The sequence below is a fragment of the Grus americana genome, chromosome 28 (assembly GCF_028858705.1).
Source record: "Grus americana isolate bGruAme1 chromosome 28, bGruAme1.mat, whole genome shotgun sequence".
Taxonomy (NCBI): Eukaryota; Metazoa; Chordata; class Aves; order Gruiformes; family Gruidae; genus Grus; species Grus americana.
The window spans coordinates 1,621,928-1,642,771 of NC_072879.1; the positions used below are offsets into that span (position 1 = coordinate 1,621,928).

At 45.5% G+C, this 20,844-nt stretch overlaps 1 protein-coding gene across 10 annotated transcripts in view; it reads left to right on the forward strand.

Moving 5' to 3' along the window:
- Positions 1-16,302, forward strand: part of DOT1L (DOT1 like histone lysine methyltransferase) — a 68,505-nt gene extending 52,203 nt beyond the window's left edge. For 3 of the 10 annotated variants that reach the window (XM_054805724.1, XM_054805728.1, XM_054805725.1), the window contains exons 17-28: positions 1,160-1,261; positions 1,858-1,995; positions 2,639-2,764; positions 3,579-4,060; positions 4,323-4,446; positions 5,229-5,375; positions 6,709-6,835; positions 8,204-8,817; positions 9,560-9,765; positions 10,541-10,605; positions 11,075-12,040; positions 13,154-16,302. In XM_054805724.1, the coding sequence (XP_054661699.1) occupies positions 1,160-1,261; positions 1,858-1,995; positions 2,639-2,764; positions 3,579-4,060; positions 4,323-4,446; positions 5,229-5,375; positions 6,709-6,835; positions 8,204-8,817; positions 9,560-9,765; positions 10,541-10,605; positions 11,075-12,040; positions 13,154-13,743 (3,687 nt within the window). In that variant the 3' untranslated portion in view covers positions 13,744-16,302. Of the gene's footprint in view, positions 1-1,159; positions 1,262-1,857; positions 1,996-2,638; positions 2,765-3,578; positions 4,061-4,322; positions 4,447-5,228; positions 5,376-6,708; positions 6,836-8,203; positions 8,818-9,559; positions 9,766-10,540; positions 10,606-11,074; positions 12,955-13,153 lie in introns of all 10 variants that reach the window. The other 7 variants (XR_008574300.1, XM_054805727.1, XM_054805726.1 and 4 more) reach the window with 7 other exon arrangements.
- The last annotated feature ends 4,542 nt before the right edge of the window (positions 16,303-20,844 follow it).

A 20,844-nucleotide genomic window follows, 5' to 3' on the forward strand; every position in this document is an offset into this window, starting at 1 on the left:
GTTTTTCAAGTACAAGAAAAATGTTTCTGTAATAAGATTTTAAAATAAACAAGATGCTGGGAGCTGCTAGTTCACCAGATTACCCTTAGATGGAGCTGTCAGCTCCTCCACGGCTTGCAAAGGCTGAATGAAATGAGTGATGTTGAAAGCATAAATGATATTTTCAGCATCACCTATGGCAGTCCTTTTAGCATTGCAATGACTCAACTGTTTTCTCAAGCTGTTGGCATGAGAGACCACAAGAGCCGTGTGCCAGGTCCTGTGTTTTCTCACACACGAGGAACTTGTGAGCGCTGCTGCTTCACTTCACAAATGGATTGCTTGGAAGATCAAGGTGCTTTTTGCCCTTGTCTCCACTTTTTCTGGGGTGGTGGGTCGGTTTCTGCACAATTCCCGTTTGACCTCAGCAGCAAAAGTTGCAGAAAAGCATCATCTCCAGAGCGCGCTCTTCTTGCTGCACTCGTCTTTCAGTTGGGAACTGAATAAATGAGATTCTTTAGCCGGTCCTATCCTTGCCCTTTGCTGCTCACATAGTGCATGACCACAAAATGAGTAAGCGCTATCTAGTTAAGGAGTGTTATGGGCAGGAAACGTTCTGTGAGCGGAAGGGTCGGGTGGCCCACCGAAGTAATTTTGGCAATAGAAATACAAGTGGTTTGGCTTATTTATGACTTTCTTCCTACCTCCCCCACAGCGTATTTTCATTTACTGTGTGTCTTCCATGAGTATTGTGTAGGAAAACTCTGAATTGAGACTCTGGAGATTTAGATTCTGCTCCCAGTTTAGTAACAAATTTAATACAGATAATCTTTTCCAGTTCCATTTCTGCTCTGTAGGATGTGATTATTATTACTTCTTTACAATGCACTAGTAGAAAAAAAATTAATTTTTAAGACTGTCCTGGTTATATTTTAGCATATAGCAGAAAAAATCCCTACTTAAAAGCTCTTTTCAGCTTACTTATCTTCACCGAGTGTTGAACACTAACAAATACAGGCTCCCAGAAGTCTGAGACAGAGCTAGAGTAGTTCATACATCTCCCCTCTGAGCTCACATTCCCTCCCACCTTGCTATACAAACTAGTTGTAAACATCTTGCTAAGATGGACTGTGCTGCAGTTAGTGCTAAAAGTGTGTTTTCTCACTCTTCCCTCTTCCAGGAAAAGAATGCTCAGTTACTGGGTACAGCACAGCAGTTATTCACCCACTGCCAGGCACAGAAAGAGGAAATCAAACGGCTTTTTCAGCAGAAACTTGATGAGGTAGCCCTGATCTGGTGGAAGTGGATGCTTGTTAGTTGTCTGCATGCAAACATTTTTGATAAAAATAAGCAAGACCAGAGTAGTCTCAGGTCTTCAGCCTCTGTTTTGCAGTAGATCATGCTAAATAATGTGGAATCTGTGTTGCTCTTTGGTTGTGTTTTATCTTCTTTGTTGAAATTGTTGTGTGCCACTCTGTATCTAAGGGAGGGGGGTGACAGACCACGGACACTGGTATTTTAGTAAAGGGCACATCCCCTGCTGGTCGAACAAACTCTGTGTTGCCAATGCAAGTTCAGAAGTGTAGAGGGAAATGTGGTGGCTCTCTACAAAAATAGTTTTCTTCTGGCTGACAAGAAACTAAATGCCGGTTTTAAAGTTGAATTGCTGGAAGAGCAGCTCCACATGAGCTATTTCTGTCCTTCCTCGCTATCCCCTAGCAATGACAAAGCATCTTGGAGAATGCTGGGGGACTTCCTGTGAGCTGCCTAAGTTCTGCGGATCTCCTCAATGTCACTTTTGAATGTGACAGTCGTCTGCAATTGGGGTGTCAAGACCTTATTGAGTGATCTCTTTCCTTCTCGCTCTTCATCTTGTAGTTGGGAGTTAAAGCTCTAACGTACAATGACCTGATTCAGGCTCAGAAGGAAATCTCTGCTCACAATCAGCAACTGAAAGAACAGACGAAACAGCTGGAGAAGGATAACAGTGAACTCAGGAACCAGAGCTTACAGCTGGTATGTACAACGCTTGTGTCTCAGTAGTGGGGTGATGCTCCCATTTATGTAAGGAGGACAGGTCAGGAGCCGAGGGCTGCCCCTGTCTTTAAGGCATCTTAACAAATGAAAAATCATTGAGCTGCTATAGCTGCTCTGTAACAGAGAAGAATGATGGGGGAAAGGGTGCAGGTGATCCTTTTCTTGGTGACCTGTATGTACCTCTAACCAAAGGCTGAGGCGACAGTTGGCTCTGGCCTCAGCTGCATCCTGTAAACAGCTTTGCACCTATACATGCACTTGTCACTGAATCTGGATCTTGCTGGCCAATAAGTTTGTACAGTGCTTCCTTTGTGGTAGCCATAATTCTTGTGGTGTTCGTCTTGGTAACTCAAACTGTTGAGGTAGGTGAGGGGGAAATCTGGACGTGGGAAGTGGTTGTGGAGGGTGGGTGATAACAACACTGGTTTTGGAAAGAATCAGGCCACTCCGTGCCATGTTATGTGGGGACCACAGGACCGTTTTGGCTTAAGTTGAGAGGAGTTTTCAATGGGCTGAGAAGCTTCTTGCACCTATCCGGCTGAAAGGTGCATGGCTTTCAGCTTGCACCTTGGGTGAAGTGGTGAAAGTTCTCTTTTCATCTGTTTATCCCATGTCCTTGCAGCTTAAGGCACGGTGTGAAGAACTGAAGCTGGATTGGTCAACACTGTCACTGGAGAACTTGTTGAAAGAGAAGCAGGCGTTGAAGAATCAGATTTCTGAGAAACAAAAGCACTGTTTGGAATTGCAGGTAGAGGGCAAGAAACAAATCTGGAGTCGCCAACTTGGGGTACCTCTTTGGCAATTGGCCTAAGGGTATTTGACTACATATGGTGTTAAAGGATAAGCTAGGTGGCTGCTTTTCTTTTTCTTTTTCTTTTTTCTTCTTTTTTTCCTTCCTTTTTTCCCCCCAGAGATTAGTCTTTCTAGTAGAGGGTTTTAATAAATCTAAAGAATAAGGACGTGGGTAACTTGTAAAGGAAGTAGATGCTATGACCTACTTCCTTGGTAATGCTGTGGAAAAAGGAATCATGGTTTACCATTAAATGTAATTAGAAGGCATGACCTGATGAAAAGAAAGGTCCTGCTTGTTTGCACGTGTGCTCTGACATCTCAATTCAGGAATCAGTTCCCACAGAATGTCACTTACAATAGTGAAAAGAAATTAAACTCCTGTGACTGAAGAACTTTGCTCTCCTTGTGAGATTAGCTCTAAAGCTAATCCAGCCTTCTGCTGGATGCCTTGACACGCAGTGACTGTTTCCTTCGATGACTGGCAGTATTGAGTTACTCCGTACTCTATATAAGCTGGAGATACATTATTGCTTTTAAGATCTGAAAAGTGCTTTCTAAGAGTCTCTAAGCCATTTGCCTTACCTGTGCCTTTTGGTCTCAAGCTCAGAGCAGCATGTTGAAATTTGTTTCTCAAATTTTGGGTCAATTGTTCTGCGTTGTTCCCAGAAATGGGGCCGCTTTTCCTGAGAAGCCTATCGAGGCAAAACTCCATCATGTGATAGAATTGTTAAGTGTGGTCTTTAATCATTGTCCTCCTCTTCCATTTAAAGATCAGCATTGTGGAACTTGAGAAAAGTCAAAGACAGCAGGAGCTCATGCAGCTGAAATCGTACACGCCGTCTGATGAGTCACTGTCAGTACAGCTACGCAATAAAAACCATTTGAGCCGTGATCCTGAGGCTGATCACGGCAGGTTCCAACTGGAGCTTGAATGCTCTAAGTTTCCTATGCCCCACATCAATGGCATGAGCCCTGAACTGTCCATGAACGGCCATGCTACTCCCTATGAAATCCATAACACCTTTAGCAGGCCCTCTTCCAAGCAGAACACCCCTCAGTACACGACCTCTCACCTGGACCAAGAAATAGTTCCGTGTACCCCAAACCACAGCAGCAGACAGAAGGCAGACAAGACGACAAGCTTGTCCTTCCCTGATTATACCAGGTTTTCCCCAGCTAAAATAGCACTAAGGAGACACTTGAATCAAGACCATGCAGTCAATGGAAAAGCAACAACTAATGAGATACAGAGGTGAGAGTGATCATTTCCTAGTCTGGGAAAGGAGGGGTAATGCTATTGCTTGCTTTAATAACAGTGGTTTATTTGGATTGTGGAAAAATATTTTTAAAAGCAGAATTTTATACACTTTAAAAAGTTTTGTTTCAAGAAAACCAGCAGTGGCAGCTGCTCGGGTAAATAAGCTGGTACAGTGCCTTGAGTTTGGAACAGGAATTCCTTGCTAAAGAGAAGTCATTAGCTTTTGTATTCTAACGATCGTACCTCTCTGTTCCAGAGCTGACCATGTCAAAGAGAATGGCCTTACATATCCAAGCCCCGGTATTTCAAATGGCATAAAGCTGAGTCCTCAGGAAACTCGGCCCTCTTCCCCAGCGGCCTTACCAATTGCAGGCGAGAAGGTAAGAGATCTGCTTGTGCTGGTAGAACAAAGAAAAAGTTGGCCAAACTAGGAAATGCATGCATGCTCCTTTCTGTGGTCAGCTTGGCATGGAAAACAGCACGAAATACAGCAGGTGTGATACAATAAAAAAAGAGCTGGCTAGGGGAAGAGAATACTGTGCTCATGAAAGACATGCTTACCTCTTACGGTTTTTATATGAACTGCACCAGCAAGGCAGCAGGACTTCTTTTTGATCTGGTGCGTGTCTACTTGAACTTGAAAAGTAGACTCTCATAGTTAAAAATAACAAAAAATTGTCCACGTAATTGGCCCAGCCATGAATCATACTGGTGCTTATTTCAGAGCAAGCAGGTGCCCTCCAGTAGGAGGTTACCATGGAAATATTTCTGGCTACTACATCTTCTGTGTGCAAAGGGCCTCAACATACGAATTGTGTCAGATGAGTGCTTTTCAGAGGGCTTCTAACAAAGACACTAGGAAATGAGCTTGTCTAAGGCATCCTTTTCCTTACGCTTGGGGCCACAGTAGCTTTGATTTTCATATTTCTATGCTGTTGGATATGGCTTTCCCAGTAGAGTGGTGTTGGTAACAAAGCTGCTCCATACATGCCCTGTCTTTGTTATGTAGTCATCACTCTTTATTGTGTAATTAAAAAAAAAAAAAAAAGAGGGAGAGTGATGGTGACCACAAAATATAAATGAGCAGGCTACTATTAGTTTAAAAAGTCTTTTCAGTACTAGCATGCAGTTGGGAACATTACTTTCTCTTTTGCATTTACAGGTTTTGAGAGAGAGAACCTCTGTGAGTAATGGAGAAACTATCACCAGCCTACCTATCAGTATTCCTCTCAGCACAGTGCAGCCCAATAAACTCCCTGTTAGTATCCCTCTGGCCAGCGTAGTCCTACCTAGCCGTGTTGAGAAGGTGGTGAGTAAGGGATTGTCAACACTTTCCGTCCCTAACTAAATTCACACTGGGCAGTAATGGGTGCTGTGCACCAGAATCCTTTGTGGGCTGCTAATATCGAATGTCTGATGCTTCGGGGGAGGTTGCTGTTGGGATGCATCCTCTTGGCTCTTAGTTGTTCTGTAGATGTTTCCTCTCCTGTGTCTGTGGGGTGGTGGCATTTCAGCCAGGAAGAAAAGTAAAATATATGCCTCGAGATCCTAGTCTTAAATGCCTGGCTGGGTAGAAAAGGCACAGAGTCTGAGGGTTTGTGGCAGTAAAAGCAGAGAATCACACATGTCTGTTTGTTCTTAGCCTGTGCCTTCTTACATGACCTTGGGAGATAAATTCTTCTGCCTCAGTCTGGTCATCTCAAAATTGTCTGTCTTTATCATATACATGTGTAGGATGAACTTGAATAGTGCCTTGAGGCCGTAATCCCTAATGTGTGAGAGCGCAACTAGAGGAGTTCTGGGGCCATCTCCTTTTGAAACCCTGATAAGTCTGTGCTACTCTCAGTGGCAGAGGAGTTTAGAAAAGCCTGGTCCGGTTTCTCACAAATGTTTGTCACAGAAGTGTTACAGTAGAGAACTGAGAAGCATTTGCTGCTTTTACATGAGAGCTGTGAATTTAGAATCCATCCACAAATGCCTGCCCTACAATCCCATATTTCATAGTTGTTTCATAGTATTGAATCCCATTATCTTTTTCTACCTGTAGACTTCTAGTTGTAGCAGAACTACAGTCTGCCCAGCTCTGAGCAGTTGTATGTCCTCAGGATGCTCTGGATGGCATCTCTCACCTCAGCATGTTGTTTATTCAGGCTACCATTACACAGTTGTTTTGCTTGCTTTAGGAAATCACCGCTTGCTGATCATACCCTCGGATAGTGTACCAGAGAACACGGCCTGATGCGTTTCATGTTCAGTTTGGGGTGGTTTTGGGGAACTTCATGTGCACAGGCTTGGGGATGTGATACAAGCATTTGTTGCCTTTCTGGCTGCCTGTGAAACAGCGGACTAAGGCATTCATTCTCTGATTGCAGTGCTGTCCTGAGTCTAAACTTTCTGGGACAATGAGCCTGTTCTCCCTCTATCTGTATGGTGTCTGTTGTGTGCTGGATACTATTGCAGTATAATGAATCATGGTATTTTTGTCCCATAATGTGCTGATCTACGTTTTTCTCAAAACAAGCAAAATCTAGGACATTTAGGAAGTCACCCACTTTCCTTGGTAGATCTACTAATGCATGTGAATTTTGTTGAAACTTTTGAGTATACTTCCTGTACTAAAATGCGTGTTTCTCTCCCCCCAGAGAAGCACACCTAGCCCAGTTCATCAGAGTAGAGACTCATCGACACTTGAAAAGCAGATTGGTGCTAGTTCTCATAATGGCATAAGCAATGCTGCTGGAAACAAGCCACTGGCTTTGGCTACCTCAGGTAACAGCCTCATCTACGCGAAGGTGTGCTGTCTTGTCATGACAGCACCCCCAAGCGCACGCGTCAGAGTTTTCCGAGCGCTTCTTGTCAGGTCGTTCATGCAGTAGAGTGTTGGATAAATGTGTGTTTTGTAACGAGACCAAAGAATTGTGGATGATGATGTTTTGAGACAGTGTGTGCCTACAGCTTGGATGCATTCTGGCGTAAAGTATTGGTTTGATGTGCTTTACCTGAACTGCAGCACCTTGCAGTGTAAATAAATAATTGCTTTCGTAATCCACATAGAAGAATTTAAGAGATTCCTACCTTTACAGTGTGTCACACTAGCAAAGTGTTGCATAACTGTGCAATGAGCTGATCATCTGGCTTTAAAGTTTTATTTTACAGGGTGGTGGAGGTTTTTTAATAGCAAAATTAATTTCTTGATGCAGGTCACAATGGTGCCTCATGAACAGTTGTAAAGGCACAAGTACCTGGGTAGGAACAAGTGTCAAATGGGAGAGGGTAGGGACACCTTGAATTGCAGACATCGCTTCCGAACTCACTCATCTGTTGAAATTGTGGCCTTTAGCTATTCAGGATATGGGAATGTTGTGGACCAGGAAAAGTAGGTTCTAGCCCACAGAAGCTATTCTATGGCTGATCCCTCATCAGGGAGTGCATTTGTTCTTAATGTTTACCACCTCGAGGGGCTTGTGTTGTTTCTAGCACCTGTTTTGCAAAGAAGGGCTTGGCTGCAGTTTTCTTTAAAACCAATGAAGTATTTAAAAAAAACCTCGTTGTAAAACAATACCGTGTTCCCTTTCATTTAGACAGCCCAGAGACAAGGCCTTACTAGAGCACTAAACCCATTTCTGATACACCATGACAAATACCTAATTCCCTTTCCAAGCTTCCTCCCGTGTGGCATTCTTCTGCCATGGTTTCTTTGAAGGTCCCCTGTCACTCCCTAAGCCACAGCTTTTTGTTTAATTTTGAGAAGGAGGTGGGCTACATGGATGACAAAGTCCGTTCTTTTTTGGGGGAAGGAAATGGACTGAATTTGGCCGTCTATTTCCTTGAGCCCTGATTTCAAAAGGCATAATAGCTCAAAAGAAACTTACACTTGAATTCCATTTAAAAACTGGGTAGAGCAGAGGATATCTCTGTATAACACATGAATTTTCCTGAACTGGCAAAAGAGTAGCAAAAATCATTAACCCCTAACCGAAACTGTCAGCGCTCAGAGCCACGTTTTCCACTGCACCGTGCAGTTTCCCGTGTAACACACGGCAGGTAGAGCTGAAACCACTCCCAGTCATCCCAGAAATCTAGCACTGTGCGCTATCACTCAGCAGAAGCAATGATGTATACTTTCCCTTTCAACAGGTTTTTCTTACTCTTCTGGCTCCGTGGCAGTCAATGGAAATCTTACAAACAGCCCAGCCCATCTTAACCATAGTGTTGATCAGGCAGCTCTGGACGACTCTGGGAGTCTGTTTAACTCAGTAGGGTCTCGGAGTTCCACTCCACAACATCCTTTGCTAATGATGCAGTCAAGGAACTCTGGGCAAAACTCCCCTGCTCACCAGCACTCAACAAGCCCCAGGTTAAATGGCACCTCCCAGAGCCTGGTAGGGGTATTGCAATATGCAGATGCTCAGAAGATGTTTGCCGAAGGAACAAAGGGGGATCTTCAGTCTGATGCAGCATTTTCAGATCCTGAGAACGAGGCCAAGAGAAGAATCATCTTTACAATCTCTCCTAATACAGGACATGTAAAACAATCCCCTTCCAACAAGCACAGTCCTCTGCCCACGAGCGCTCGGCTGGACTGTGGCCAAGCACACGCGCAGGATGGGAAGAAGCGAGGCCGGCGGAAGAGATCCTCTACTGGGAATCTCAGCGGGAACTCCGGGGTCTCCCCTAAACGCAAATCCTTACCTACTGTGTCTGGACTCTTTACGCAACCATCAGGTTCACCGCTCAATATCAACTCCATGGTAAGGGCAAAAATGAAGAGCTCTAGCAAGAGCGAAGGGCCTGGGAAAGCTCTTTGAATTAGAAATAAGATTCAACTGTCCTATTCTTTAGCTGTTTAATTCTTTAACTCTCAGGCTGTTAGAGTGCTAGCAGCTAGAATTGGTATGAAGACCCTTTCTGAAAATGGCCCCTCTGAGAGGCAGAGAATTGCTGAAAAGTTGGTGAACTATTTCTGTACAGGAAGAATATCTTCAAAGAGCTCTTTGCTGTCAGAGCATTAAAAATTAAAAATAATGTCTTGCCTTATGACAAAGACCTTGTTTCTGCAGAGAAGTTGATTTTTAGGCTGTAGGTTAAATATTTTGAAAATAGTTTAAACTAAGATTGACTAAATAGCATAAGAGTGCCAGAAGCATATGGCATTCTTGCGTAATTAAGCCAGCTATACAAGTTGTGTTCATGTGATCCTGCAATGGTAGTTTGGAGAGGAAGGAAAAAAAAAAGTGATGATCCCATGTCTTCATTTCTGTATTTAAACATTAAATTGAAGAGCAAAACCTAGATATTTTTCAAATTATATTAAAGCTTTCATCTCGGGCTCTAATGCAGGATCGTGGAGTATAACAACGGCAGTTCTAAAGAAGCAGCCGTTGGCATTCCTAAAGCTGGGCAAGTTAAGCCTGCTTTTAATATCCTTAACAAGACTCCTTGTTTCTAAAGGGATACTCTCATCTGTAACTGCTTTCTTTCCTTCTTGCCCAGGTCAATAACATTAACCAGCCTTTAGAAATAACAGCCATTTCCTCTCCTGAAAACTCCCTGAAGAACTCTCCTGTTCCTTACCAGGACAATGACCAGCCCCCGGTACTGAAAAAGGAAAAGCCTCTCATTCAGACCAACGGCGTTCATTACTCTCCTCTAACATCAGATGAAGAGCAGGGATCTGAAGACGAGCACAATAGCAGCAGGTGAATACACAGACATAGGTTTCAGGATGAGATTTCTCTGAGAGCTGATAATGGTGCTCTGAGAGATGTGTTATGCTTTCTTTGTTCCCTTTGCTTGGAGATCGATGCCATTATACCGAGCCTCTTTACGTGGCTGAAATTGTGAATAGGGAAGGTATTTAGGCAGTAGTACTTGAATGTGGGAACCTACTGTTGCTGTGTTTGCAAGGCTGACAGTGTCTGGCCTCTGAAAGAATTAGTGTAGAAATGATTTGATTATTTTTTTTTTCCTACGTTGCTTTGTAGGAGTACTGAGACTGCGTGTGTAATCTTAACTAAGAATCTGTCTCCTGCTCTCTCCCAGTTTCAACTTGATTCAAAATTCTTCACTTCTTGCCCCAAACTGTGGATGTGTTGCTCTGAAAATTGAGTGCTCGCCACCCTTTGCCTGCCTGTGGGGTGCAATTTTTTTTCTTGTTTAAGGTGCTGGAAAAGTAACCACTATAGAAACGTGAGCGAGAGCCTACTTCTTGTTGTGAAAGAAAAGCAACAATGAAGTCCTCTGAATGTGCACTAATCTTGGCAAAGAGCAATAATCCTGTAACAGCTTCTACTTAAAGTTTGTGGTAGATTTTTTTATGCTTTTAAGTTCAGTAACATACAGCTGTCTAGCTGACTTGGCTTTATATACTCCAGTCACCTGTTAAAACGTGAGCATGAGGAAGATAGGTTATGAGGGTAAATGTGCAACAAAAGATCTGCAACAAGTGCTATAACCTTTTTATTTTCCCACTAGAATTGAGAGGAAAATTGCAACAATATCATTGGAAAGCAAATCTCCACAGAAGACTGTTGAAAATGGTAAGTGCAAGGAATGTTAATTATTTATTGTAATGGTTGGACTTGGGAACGGGTGTCTGCCACTGACTGAAGTTGTTAGTACGCAGCAGGCTTTTCTGTGCTCCTGGGCAAAGGGCAGTTCTGCCAGGGCTTTTCATAATCGTAATAAAGACAGGTGGCTGATAATTACAGATTTGGGGTCAGTTCTTTCTGTAGTCACAGGTCACCAAAGATCTGACCAGGTTTTTTGTTGACTCAGATTTTGGGGAGGGATCTGTGGTGCAAAGAGTAGATCAACACGCTCAGGCTTTCAGAGCATTAAACTAAATTTGAAGGACTTTTAGGTGACTTCACAAATATTTCTGCCTTTGGATCAAAAACAGAATTACAGACAGATAAAACATGAGTGTTGAAAGATAAAACCCTGTTCGTAATGAGCAGATTCAGTAAATGCTGGTTTTTGACACTTAGAAATTTTCTTCCAAACCAGGTGGCAGCTTATCTGGGAGGAAGCAAGCACAAAGCAACGAGAACATGAATAGCAGTAAATGGAAATCTACTTTTTCACCAATATCTGACATCAACCTGACCAAAACTACAGATAGTCCTTTGCAGTCATCTCTGAGCCAGAATTCGCTGTTTGCCTTCAGGCCGTCCTCCGAGGACAGCCTTGCCATCGACGCCAAGATCACAGCACACACAAGGAAAAGCATTGCCATGCCCTCCTCTGGGGCAGATGGGCTCAGCCCTGGTACAAACTCCACTAACGGATTCGCCTACAATGGTGGACTGTCAACTGATGTTGGTTTACACAGCTTTATTGATGGTGCTTCTCTTCCGCATAAGGCTTCAGACATGACGACTTCCAACTGCTCCCTGGGTTTCCAGTCGCAGCGAAGCAAAGATGTGGGGGTATCGGAAACGAATCCTTTTTTGAACAAGAGGCAACTCGAAGGCCTCAGCGGTACGAAAGGAGAAGACTTAAATCGGTCAGGGGTCAAAGGCAAAGAGATCAGCGAAATAAGCATTCGTACTGGGGGTTCTTCAGAAAAAAACTCTTTGCAGCATAATGGAAAGGTTGGCAAAGGAAGGGACCGAGATGTGGAGTTTAAAAATGGCCACAACCTTTTCATTTCTGCTGCTGTTTCATCTGGTGGCCTTCTGAATGGTAAAAGCCTTTCTACTGCTGTTTCTTCAGCAGGCAACCCAGCATCTTCTGTTCAGACGCACCATCCTTTCCTAAACACTTTGACCACTGGATCGCAGTTTCCCCTCGGCCCCATGGCCTTGCAAGCAAACCTCAACTCGGTGACAAATTCCTCAGTATTGCAGTCCTTATTTAATTCAATGCCAGCTGCTGCCAGTCTGGTCCACGTGTCATCAGCTGCAACCAGACTGACTAATTCTCACACTATGGGGAACTTCTCTCCTGGGGTTACAGGTGGAACAGTTGGAGGTAGGCAGAACTCTTTCTCTGGTATAAGACAGGGCCTAAAGGAAAGTCTGACACTGCCTCTCCAGGGGTGAAACCCTTTCATTTCTGCAGGATGTGAAGCAAATCTGTCCCACATAACCAGTCTCCTCTCTCTCTTGGAAATGCTAGGATGAGTTCAGTTCCCCACAGTGAAATCTCATGAGCTTTGTCTACTAGATGAGCTTGTTGTATCACCTTAATGAAAGAATACACCCAGACTTTGTGATTTCATAATGTATGCTTGTTCAGATGTTGCTGTGTTGGAACCAACTTAGGTCTGCCTGCAGGTAAAAGATTTAACTTGTCCTGGTACCGAGTTAAGGATCTCTAACTTGTCAACTTGAGTAAAGGTTGAGATTAGGCCTTGAATGGATTTAGCATGATCCAGGAAGAGCAAAACATCAGTGCCTCTTCAGAGGAGATGGTGTTGGGAATTGCGTAGCATTCTGGCTCTTGAATGGACCCGAAGAGCGTTTCTTTGCCAGGAAGGGCAATGCCATATGCACCTTGCACTTCTGGGATTCTGCACAGGCTTAGCTTCTGTGGCCCAAACCGGAGACAAGCTGGCAGGATTAGAAGATAGTCTGAACCTGCCGTCACTAAGTATCCAAGGCAGTTTTTCTTACCTGTCCATAATCATTCAGGCACCATGTCGGGAAATCCTAACTCTCACATCTCTCAGCACATAGATTTGCTGGAAATACAATCTCCCCTCTGCTGCCCTGTAAGTGGGAAAGCAGGAGGGTGGGGAGGGAAGAGCAGCAGTTTGAGTCTTCAGATAAACAACTCTAGAGACCACGTAATCTCATCAAAAGTCTACCTGTGTGGTATAGAACTGACAGTTCTTGGGTCTGACCATTTTTCCTCGTGGCATTTAGAGGTTGGCAGTAGGAAAGGTAAGTGAAATCTTTTGTACCTCCTGGCCTGCACCATTATCTCTCATTGCTTGCTGCCTTCTCATGCTGCATATTTTTGTATGGGGCTGTGACTATTATAATTTTGCTTTTTTCTTTTTTTTTTGGTTTTGTTTCTCTTGTCACTTGAGACTGTACAAAGCCCATCTGTTGAAGCTGAGTTTTTCTCTCCTGTTTGCAGGTATTTTTAACCATGCGGTGCCTTCTGCCTCCTCTCCTCATCAATTTGGAGCCAGTTTCAGCAGCAGTGCTGTCTCTAGCAGCACAGTGCTAAGCTTAAACCCTCTGCAGGCTGTTGCCAGCACCTCATCCTCATCCTTCCCACCCCCCTCCTCTAATTTAGTAACATCTAGTGAGACTAGATCTGCTCAGCACCTCAACAGAGCACCAGTGCAATCTGTTTTCCATTCCCCTCCGCCCCCTCCTAACGTTTCGTTGCCCCCACCTCCTCCATTACTTGCTTCTAACTCCGAGCCTGCGCTTCTGCAGAACCTGCCATCCATCCCACCTGGCGAAGCTTTTTTGCCATCCTCTTCTGCTGCTTCTGTCCAATCTGTTAATGCTTCTTTGTCTATTAAGCTAGCTTCTCTCCAGCACAAAACCTCCCGCCCCTCCTTTACAGTCCATCACCCGCCTCTGCCCCGTTTGGCGCTGGCACAGTCCGCGCCCATGATCACGCAGTCCAACGCAGCTGGCACGTCCGCTATGTGGGTTACACTTGGCATGCAGTCTCCTTATGCTTCGCACCTTTCTGGGGTTAAGCCACGATAAAGAGCTTGCTTAGCTAACAGTTCTTATTTTGTAAGGTAAGGCTAGAGAAAAAAAAAGAGGAGTTTTGTACAAGATGCTGAATGATGCTTCTTCCTTTGCAGAGATAGGTTGGGGATGGGCTCTGTGAAACAGAGAAACCTCTAAAATGTGGGAAGCAAATAATCTGATGGCAAAGGATGGAGAGTCTTAATGCTCTCTGTTCTGGGAGTCAGGATTTCTCGACAAGGCGTGCTCACAATGGTAACTCTGGTCTGTCTCATCAGACATTAGGATTATGTTCAGGTTGGGATCACTTCATGGAAATGTTTATTTCAGTAACCAGGAGGAAACGTCTATTTTTAAGTATGGTTTTACAGAGTTATTGGAAGTGGTGGTTGCTGTCTTTTATTCCCCCCTTCCCCTTTTCTTGCCCTCCGACACAGACTGTTGCATCTCCACCAGTCCATGTTCACATAGCGTTAGGATGCGTAATGGTGCCGCTTTGTGACTGTATGTGGCAATGCGGTCTTGGTTTTACTGTCAGTCAACGACAGCTGCTCTAAATAATCACAAAGTTAAAAATCTCTAGGTTACAAGCTGCAGCTCTGTCTTGCAGAGCAAATGCCCTGGTCTTGCATTGCAGTTAACGTGCCCCCTGCATCACTGGAAAACACAACCACAGGTAGCGAAGAAAGGTTGTGATTTATCTGTGCACTGCGGCTTTATTGGACTTGCCTGCTAGGGCTAACAGTAACAGACTCCATCAGATGCTGTATTTATGCTTGCTTGGCAATTGCTGGCTTACTGGGTAGACTGTGAATGGGAATAGAGGATATCTGCAGGGTTAACTCTGGTCCGTGCTTCGTAAAGGCTGGGGCCACAGAGGAGAGGAGGGTTTCCGGAGACTGTATGCATTTTTACTAAAGCAGGTATTTCAATGTCTTTAGAGCAACTCCAGAATAAAGTGTACCACCACAGAGTTGGGTACTGTTGTTCATGAAAATACTCTGTGGCATCCTGATGTAACAACTTGTGCTTGCAAAGTGAAATCGGTATGTTAGGCCCCAGAGCTTGCTCCGTGCTTTTCTTGTAGGTCTTTGATGTTGTTGCTGTTCACTGATACCAAAGCTACATACAATATATGGTTGAATACTCTTTGCCGCTTATAAAACATATGACTCAATTACAATATACCTGAGAGATTCTTTTGACTGTGCATTGTGTATAGCGTCTTCATCAAATTGCTCCACAGACACGAACAAATCCTCGTTAGGCTTTTGTGAGGCACGTAAGTATTACCTCCGTCCTTCTGTACAAGAAAGTGAGGCTGAGGAAGAATTTTGAGTAACGTGGTCCCACCAACAGCCTGGTGTGGTTACGGAACGGGCTTGAAAAACCCTGAATAGAAACAAGACGGGGCGGGAGAAGGGGCGAGGAGGGTTAGGTTCGGGGTTTTCTATGTGTGAGCGACTTGAGTGAGAACAGTGCGAAAGCCTTCTGCTGAAGCAGTTGCCTTACCTGGATCTGAGGTCGTATTGGGCCAGACTCCGTAGCATCGGATGCGATGGTCCCTGTTACAGAAAGGTTCTGAGCAAAATAGGCAAGGCACAATTGGGACGTGTGGAGAAAGGTAGCTGGATGGCAAAGCTGGACTGTGGAGCAAAGGAGCAGAAATAATGCTGCCGGGAGATGGTGTATGACAGACGTACCATAGTGTGGTTATGCTCCGTGTGACTCTTGAACGTAGGTTAAATCTCTGAGCAGTTTCATTGACTTTGGTGTGAATACGTGTGCTCAGAGTCCTTGATGAACCAAGGTTGAAATCTGGAATCGGGGGCTAAAATAATCTGCTTTGCTTCTCATAATTTTTCTCCCCCAGGGTAATAAAAAATTCAAAGCAGATTAGTGTGTGCTAGAAAAAGGTGAAGTACTGAGTGGGAGAATACGTTTTTCCCCCTCACTCAAGGTCAGTCATAGGAGGACAGAGTTCGATATGGTTGCGCTGTCAGAAAGCTTTGAAAACTGAAAAAACCCCTCTTGGAGGCATCCATCTTTTCTAATTGCGGTCGCATCAAGAGTTGCTGCTCCTTTGCTGGCTAACGAGGTCTTGGAGCAATGAAGCATTGATTGACGCATCTAACACAGTAGATTTTTTTGTCTTTTATTTAGATGAGTCTCTTCCTCTCCTCCTGTTGTGCAGGTAACTAGGATTTCTACCTCAACCCAATGTGACCTATGCAAGGACAACGTGGACCAACTTCACTCGGCTTCCACTGAAAGGTGCTCACCTGGCCTGTGCAGGGGTTTCTACTCTCTTACTACTGGACAAAATAAAACCATAAAAAGACCTAAACAACAGAGAAAAGAATATTTACTGTGAATCTGAGTAAAAAAGAAAAAAAAGAAAAAAAAAAGGCAAAAGAAATGCTTAAAGCTCCAGTTTGTATTGTTGATAGTTTAGATAAAGTATTTATCTTTTTTTAAGTGAAAACAATTTTGACTTATTTTATTCCACCTAGAATCATAAATACAACTTATTATTAAATTCTCTGAATAATAAAGGACTGGCACACCAGCAGAGATGTAAAGAGCCTCCTCTCGGTGCTATTTCATCCGTCAGAACTGTGCCTCTCGTTTGAATCCTTGGTGCTGAATTTGGAGGGTTGACCAATGCCAAACCCAGTTCTCAGAAAGGTCTGCAGTTTATTTATTCAACTTACTCTGTTCATATACCAAAATCCACTCGGTTTGCAGCAGTGTGAGCTACAGAGAAAGGCAGTCTTCTATCCAGCGTTTCGTTTTCATTTAAACTGAGCCGGGCGCTCTGTTAACTGGGTGGTTTTTAATCGGGTTCGTTACGAACGAACTCATCGCTCCCCTCTGGAGTGGCAGCTGGAGCACCTGGGGCGGCCCAGGCGAGCTCAGCCAATGCAGGCACAGTTTGAACAGAAGAAATTCAAGTCCTGCCCCATTCGAACTACTTCACCGGGCCATTTGCAGTCGCTGGTGGCACTCGAGTCACTGTGAATTTTTGGTAGCTAGTCTGGTTAACTTGTTTTGGGATGTCGTTGGCATATGAACAGGGTGCGTAATCACTGGTATTGGTCAGGCCCTTCTTCCCGACGTTGGGAAGACTGAACATAGTGCTTCTGTACTGGTGCACGTAGCAGATTTTCTCAGCTCGTTGTTTTTGTTCCAAGTACAATGTATTTTGTTAGTAGGGTTTGATACTTGATTCGGAAATGGCTTAGCCGTGTACGTTAATTGACGAAGTGCATTTTGCTTTTGTATTTCTTTGCTTTAAGTAGGTCTAAATGGTAGTTCACAAAAACACCACAATCTAGCTTACCGTGCTGCCACGCTATCAAACTGGTGCAGTTAATTGTATTGTGACTTGGTGTTCTGTGTACAGAAAGTGCCGCTCCGAGCAGTGGCTGTATTTTATAGAGATGTGATGAAAAATTATAAATTTCATATACTTTATTTCATTTATTTTTAGATTGTACAATGCACAGTAAACTTGTAAAAACTTATTTATTCGAGTGCACAAAGTGAGGAGAAGGATGATCCATTAAGTAGAAATCACGCTGGTCTGTAGCTCAGACTGGACCAAGCACCAATAAATGAAACTACAGTAAAAAGAAGGGGAATTGCAACAGCAAAATGACTAGAAGAAAAACACATTTAGGCTTTGGGAAACATCTGCCTGCTAGCCCCGGTGCTAGCATTGACTGCTCTGCGTCGGAGGCACTCACTGTCCTGAAATCCCTTATGGATCCCTAATGAGTCTCCCACCTCCAGCAATGGGGCATTCACCTCCGACTTGAGCCCTGCCTTCCCAGGCACCTGACGGAGCGTCCCGCAGTCACAAAAAGCCGGGCTGAACGCGTTGTGTTGGAAGGAGGCGAGGTACCTCTGCCCTCGGGTGCTCTCTCCTGCTGCCTGCCTGCGGGAGGAAGGGTTGCGAGCGCCGTGCTGGCCGTGCTCGAGAGCAGCGGGGGTGAGGTTGCCGTAGGCCCTTTTCTCTGTACCTCAGCCCCGGCAATCTTAGTAGAGATTAAGGACAAAGTGCAGTTATTTTGTTAATTCCTAAGCGCGTCTTCCACAGGCAGCCTTTGTGCGCAGAAACTGTTGATCGAACTTTGCCTTCTTATTCGCTGGAAAGGGAAGGGATTGATGGCCCTGGAAATTAGGGGTGTTTTGGAACTGTTTTCCGCTTTGCGTGTGGGAGAGGACTTGACAGCGGTGCGCCCTGCTGAGTTATTAACAGCAAGATGAAAACCTGGAAAAGGGCAGAAATGCTCAGAGGGTGATAGCTGAGAAACATCCAGTAGCTTCTAGTAGAAGCCGTACACAGTGTATGTCCTGGAATCCAGGAAGACAATGTAACCCAGATGTTCTGCAGCTGGGAGCTGGGCAGCTCCAGGCTTCTTCCAGATCCTGGGGTAACTGGAAGTTGCAGAGCTGCCTTAGCATCCTTCCCGGCGAACGGCAGAGTGCTCAGCTCTCTGAAGGCTTTAAATTGGTAGGCTGTGCCTGAGCAGTTGCTGGAGGGGCAGCAGCCTTAATTGCATCTCCCCCCCATCACTTAAATTCCCAGTGAGAGATGAGGAAATACAAGTAGAAGCTTTTAATCGCTCTGCTTTTATCGGATCCCATTCTGAAAGGGGACCAAGATACAATGCTGCTTGGGCCTCTTGTGCCCCCCATCATCTCAAACCGCAGAAGATGTCCAGCTCATTTGTTCTGTTGTTGGCTTGTGCTCATGCCTGAGGCGTCACGGGATGCTAGCAGAGATGCCTGTTTGGAGAAGGAACCGACTCGTGGAGCTCTGTCGAACCTGCCGTGCTTTCCAACACCTGCTTGGGGCCCGTGTCACCCAGCTGGCTCCCAGCACCCCTCGGGTGAAGGTCCTTGTTGCGGGAATGACTTGCTTTGCCCTGAGGTTCACAGAATTTCAGGAACTGGTGTCTGGGGAGCAAGACAGAACTGTCAGACAGAGCTTAGTGGTGGACTTGGCAGCTTTAGGTTTACAATTGGACTCGATGGTCTTAAAGGTGTTTTCCAACCTGAATGATTCCATGATTCTATGGCCCTTTGGAGCAAAGGCCCCGGGCAAGGAGTTTGTCATCTGCTCTGCAGTGGGCGTTGTAGAAAAGCAAACCCCCCTCTGTCCCTCAGAGTCACCTGTGGTAGTGGGTGCTTTGGTGATCGGCAGTCACCCGGCGTCTGTTGCAGGACTTGCTCACGAGCAGCCATCGGAGATCGGCAGCACGAGCCCGCGCGCTGTAGCTGAGCACACGCGCGCTGTCGAGACATTTTCATCTAGCCGGCATTTTGGACTCTGCGACTCTCCAGCTGTCATCTGGGAAGGCCAAAGGAAACCAGACGCTGACCCAGGAATAACCGCGTAGTTGGGACGTACTTGAAAGGGACTCGGTCTGTCGGCCAACCTGCTGAGCATCTGCTTCAGCCTCCTGGGGCCTGCTGGGACCGGGCTTTCATCTGCCTCTGCATCACCTCAGTGCTGTCACTCCCTGCCACCCGATGTTTCCATTTTGGCAGCCCACGCTGCAGGAGTCTGGAGCTGCTCTGGCCTTGCCGGAGTCTTCCACCCACGCCGGGTACCGTTGGCACCTTCACCTCACGATGCATGGCGTAATTGCGATGTGTTTCACTTGTGTGGCACCTTTAATCTAAATCTTCGTAGTAATCCTGAGATGCGCTTCCAGGAAGGTGCCTGGTAAGCTAACGCTTGTAGGGAGCAGTGAGAGGTGCGAAGCCGGGCGAGTGCAGGTTTTGGACTGATGTTTTAATATCGTGTTAGCTGGGAGATGATGATGCCTAGAGATTTGTTTTGTTGTCTTCCCCACTCCCTGATAATCTTGGGCGAGTTCGACTTGTTTCTCCTGTGACCGCAAAATGGGGAGAGCGTTTTACCTTGCTGTAGGGTTGCTGAAGGAATAGCTTTGGGATGTTAAGATCTGAAGCCGTATGGCCACAAGAACAAGACCCTCGTGACCCTACCGTAGGAGTGCTGTGCCAGAGGTCCGAAACCTGTTTTCAATAATTGGAGCTACTTTTGAGTAATCGAAGCCAGTTCCAGAAAGGAATTCCTTCTGTGTTACCACATCCTGCCGGGTCCCGTCGTTTTGTGGCTGTCACACATGTTTCTTCTCCTCCACGCTGCTGCTGCCAGCGAGGGCCTCGTCAGGAAGCTAAAATCCATCTTGTAGCACATACATTGCCAAAAAAAATTAAACTTCCTGAGCGTTGTGCTGAGCAAAACCTGTGCCCCACTGCTAAATGTCAGCCTTGGGGAAGAAGCCTTGCACGCTTTTCCTTTTTTGGTGATTTTTCTACCTCTGGCTCGCGCTTGCCGGGTTCAGTCCACTGAGACCCACCGTGCTGGGAAGCTGGGAGCGCTCCAAAAGCGCTAAACCTGAACTCGCAATTTGCTGCAGATTAGTCATTCAGCAACGATTCTTCTATTAGCCAGGGGCATGCGGGGCACCCAGCGGTCAGATTTTTCTCTGCTTTTCATGTAGCTGAAGGAGAAAGTGGGAAAACATCGCTGGAGGACACAGGCTGGTGGGGAAGTCGGGCTGTGCCTGCGTCGCCTCTTGTTTTGGTGCAAATGAGGCCGTTTCCTTCAGGAAGGTGCGGATCGGTCTGGACAACCATCGTGACGGGGCAGCATCTTCATTCTCTCAGTTCAGGGTGCGGATGCAGTGGGAGAGGCGAAGGGGAAGCCGCTTTTTGGGGAACCTGCTGACATCGAGGATGCGCTGCACTCCCTGTTGTATGTGACATTGAGACACAGCACCGTCTCCAACTAGTTTCTTCTGATAGGAACTTGTGTCTCCTTGGCTAGGCAAACATAGAAATATTTTCTTGTTCTCCCATCTCATTTCCTTCCTTCCTCGTGGCGATAGCTGCGTTATCTTTTAGCACACGATTTGTGCTCGCTGCGCTGTTGGCTGGGGTTTGGCTCAGCCCAGGTTATGAAGCCTGAATTCCCCAGTGCCGGGGCTCGCTGGTGGAATGGGCACGTGGGAGTGAAGGGTCTGACTCCGTTGCCGAAGGCAGGAAGGGATCTGCTAGTCACTGGTTTTGTGACTC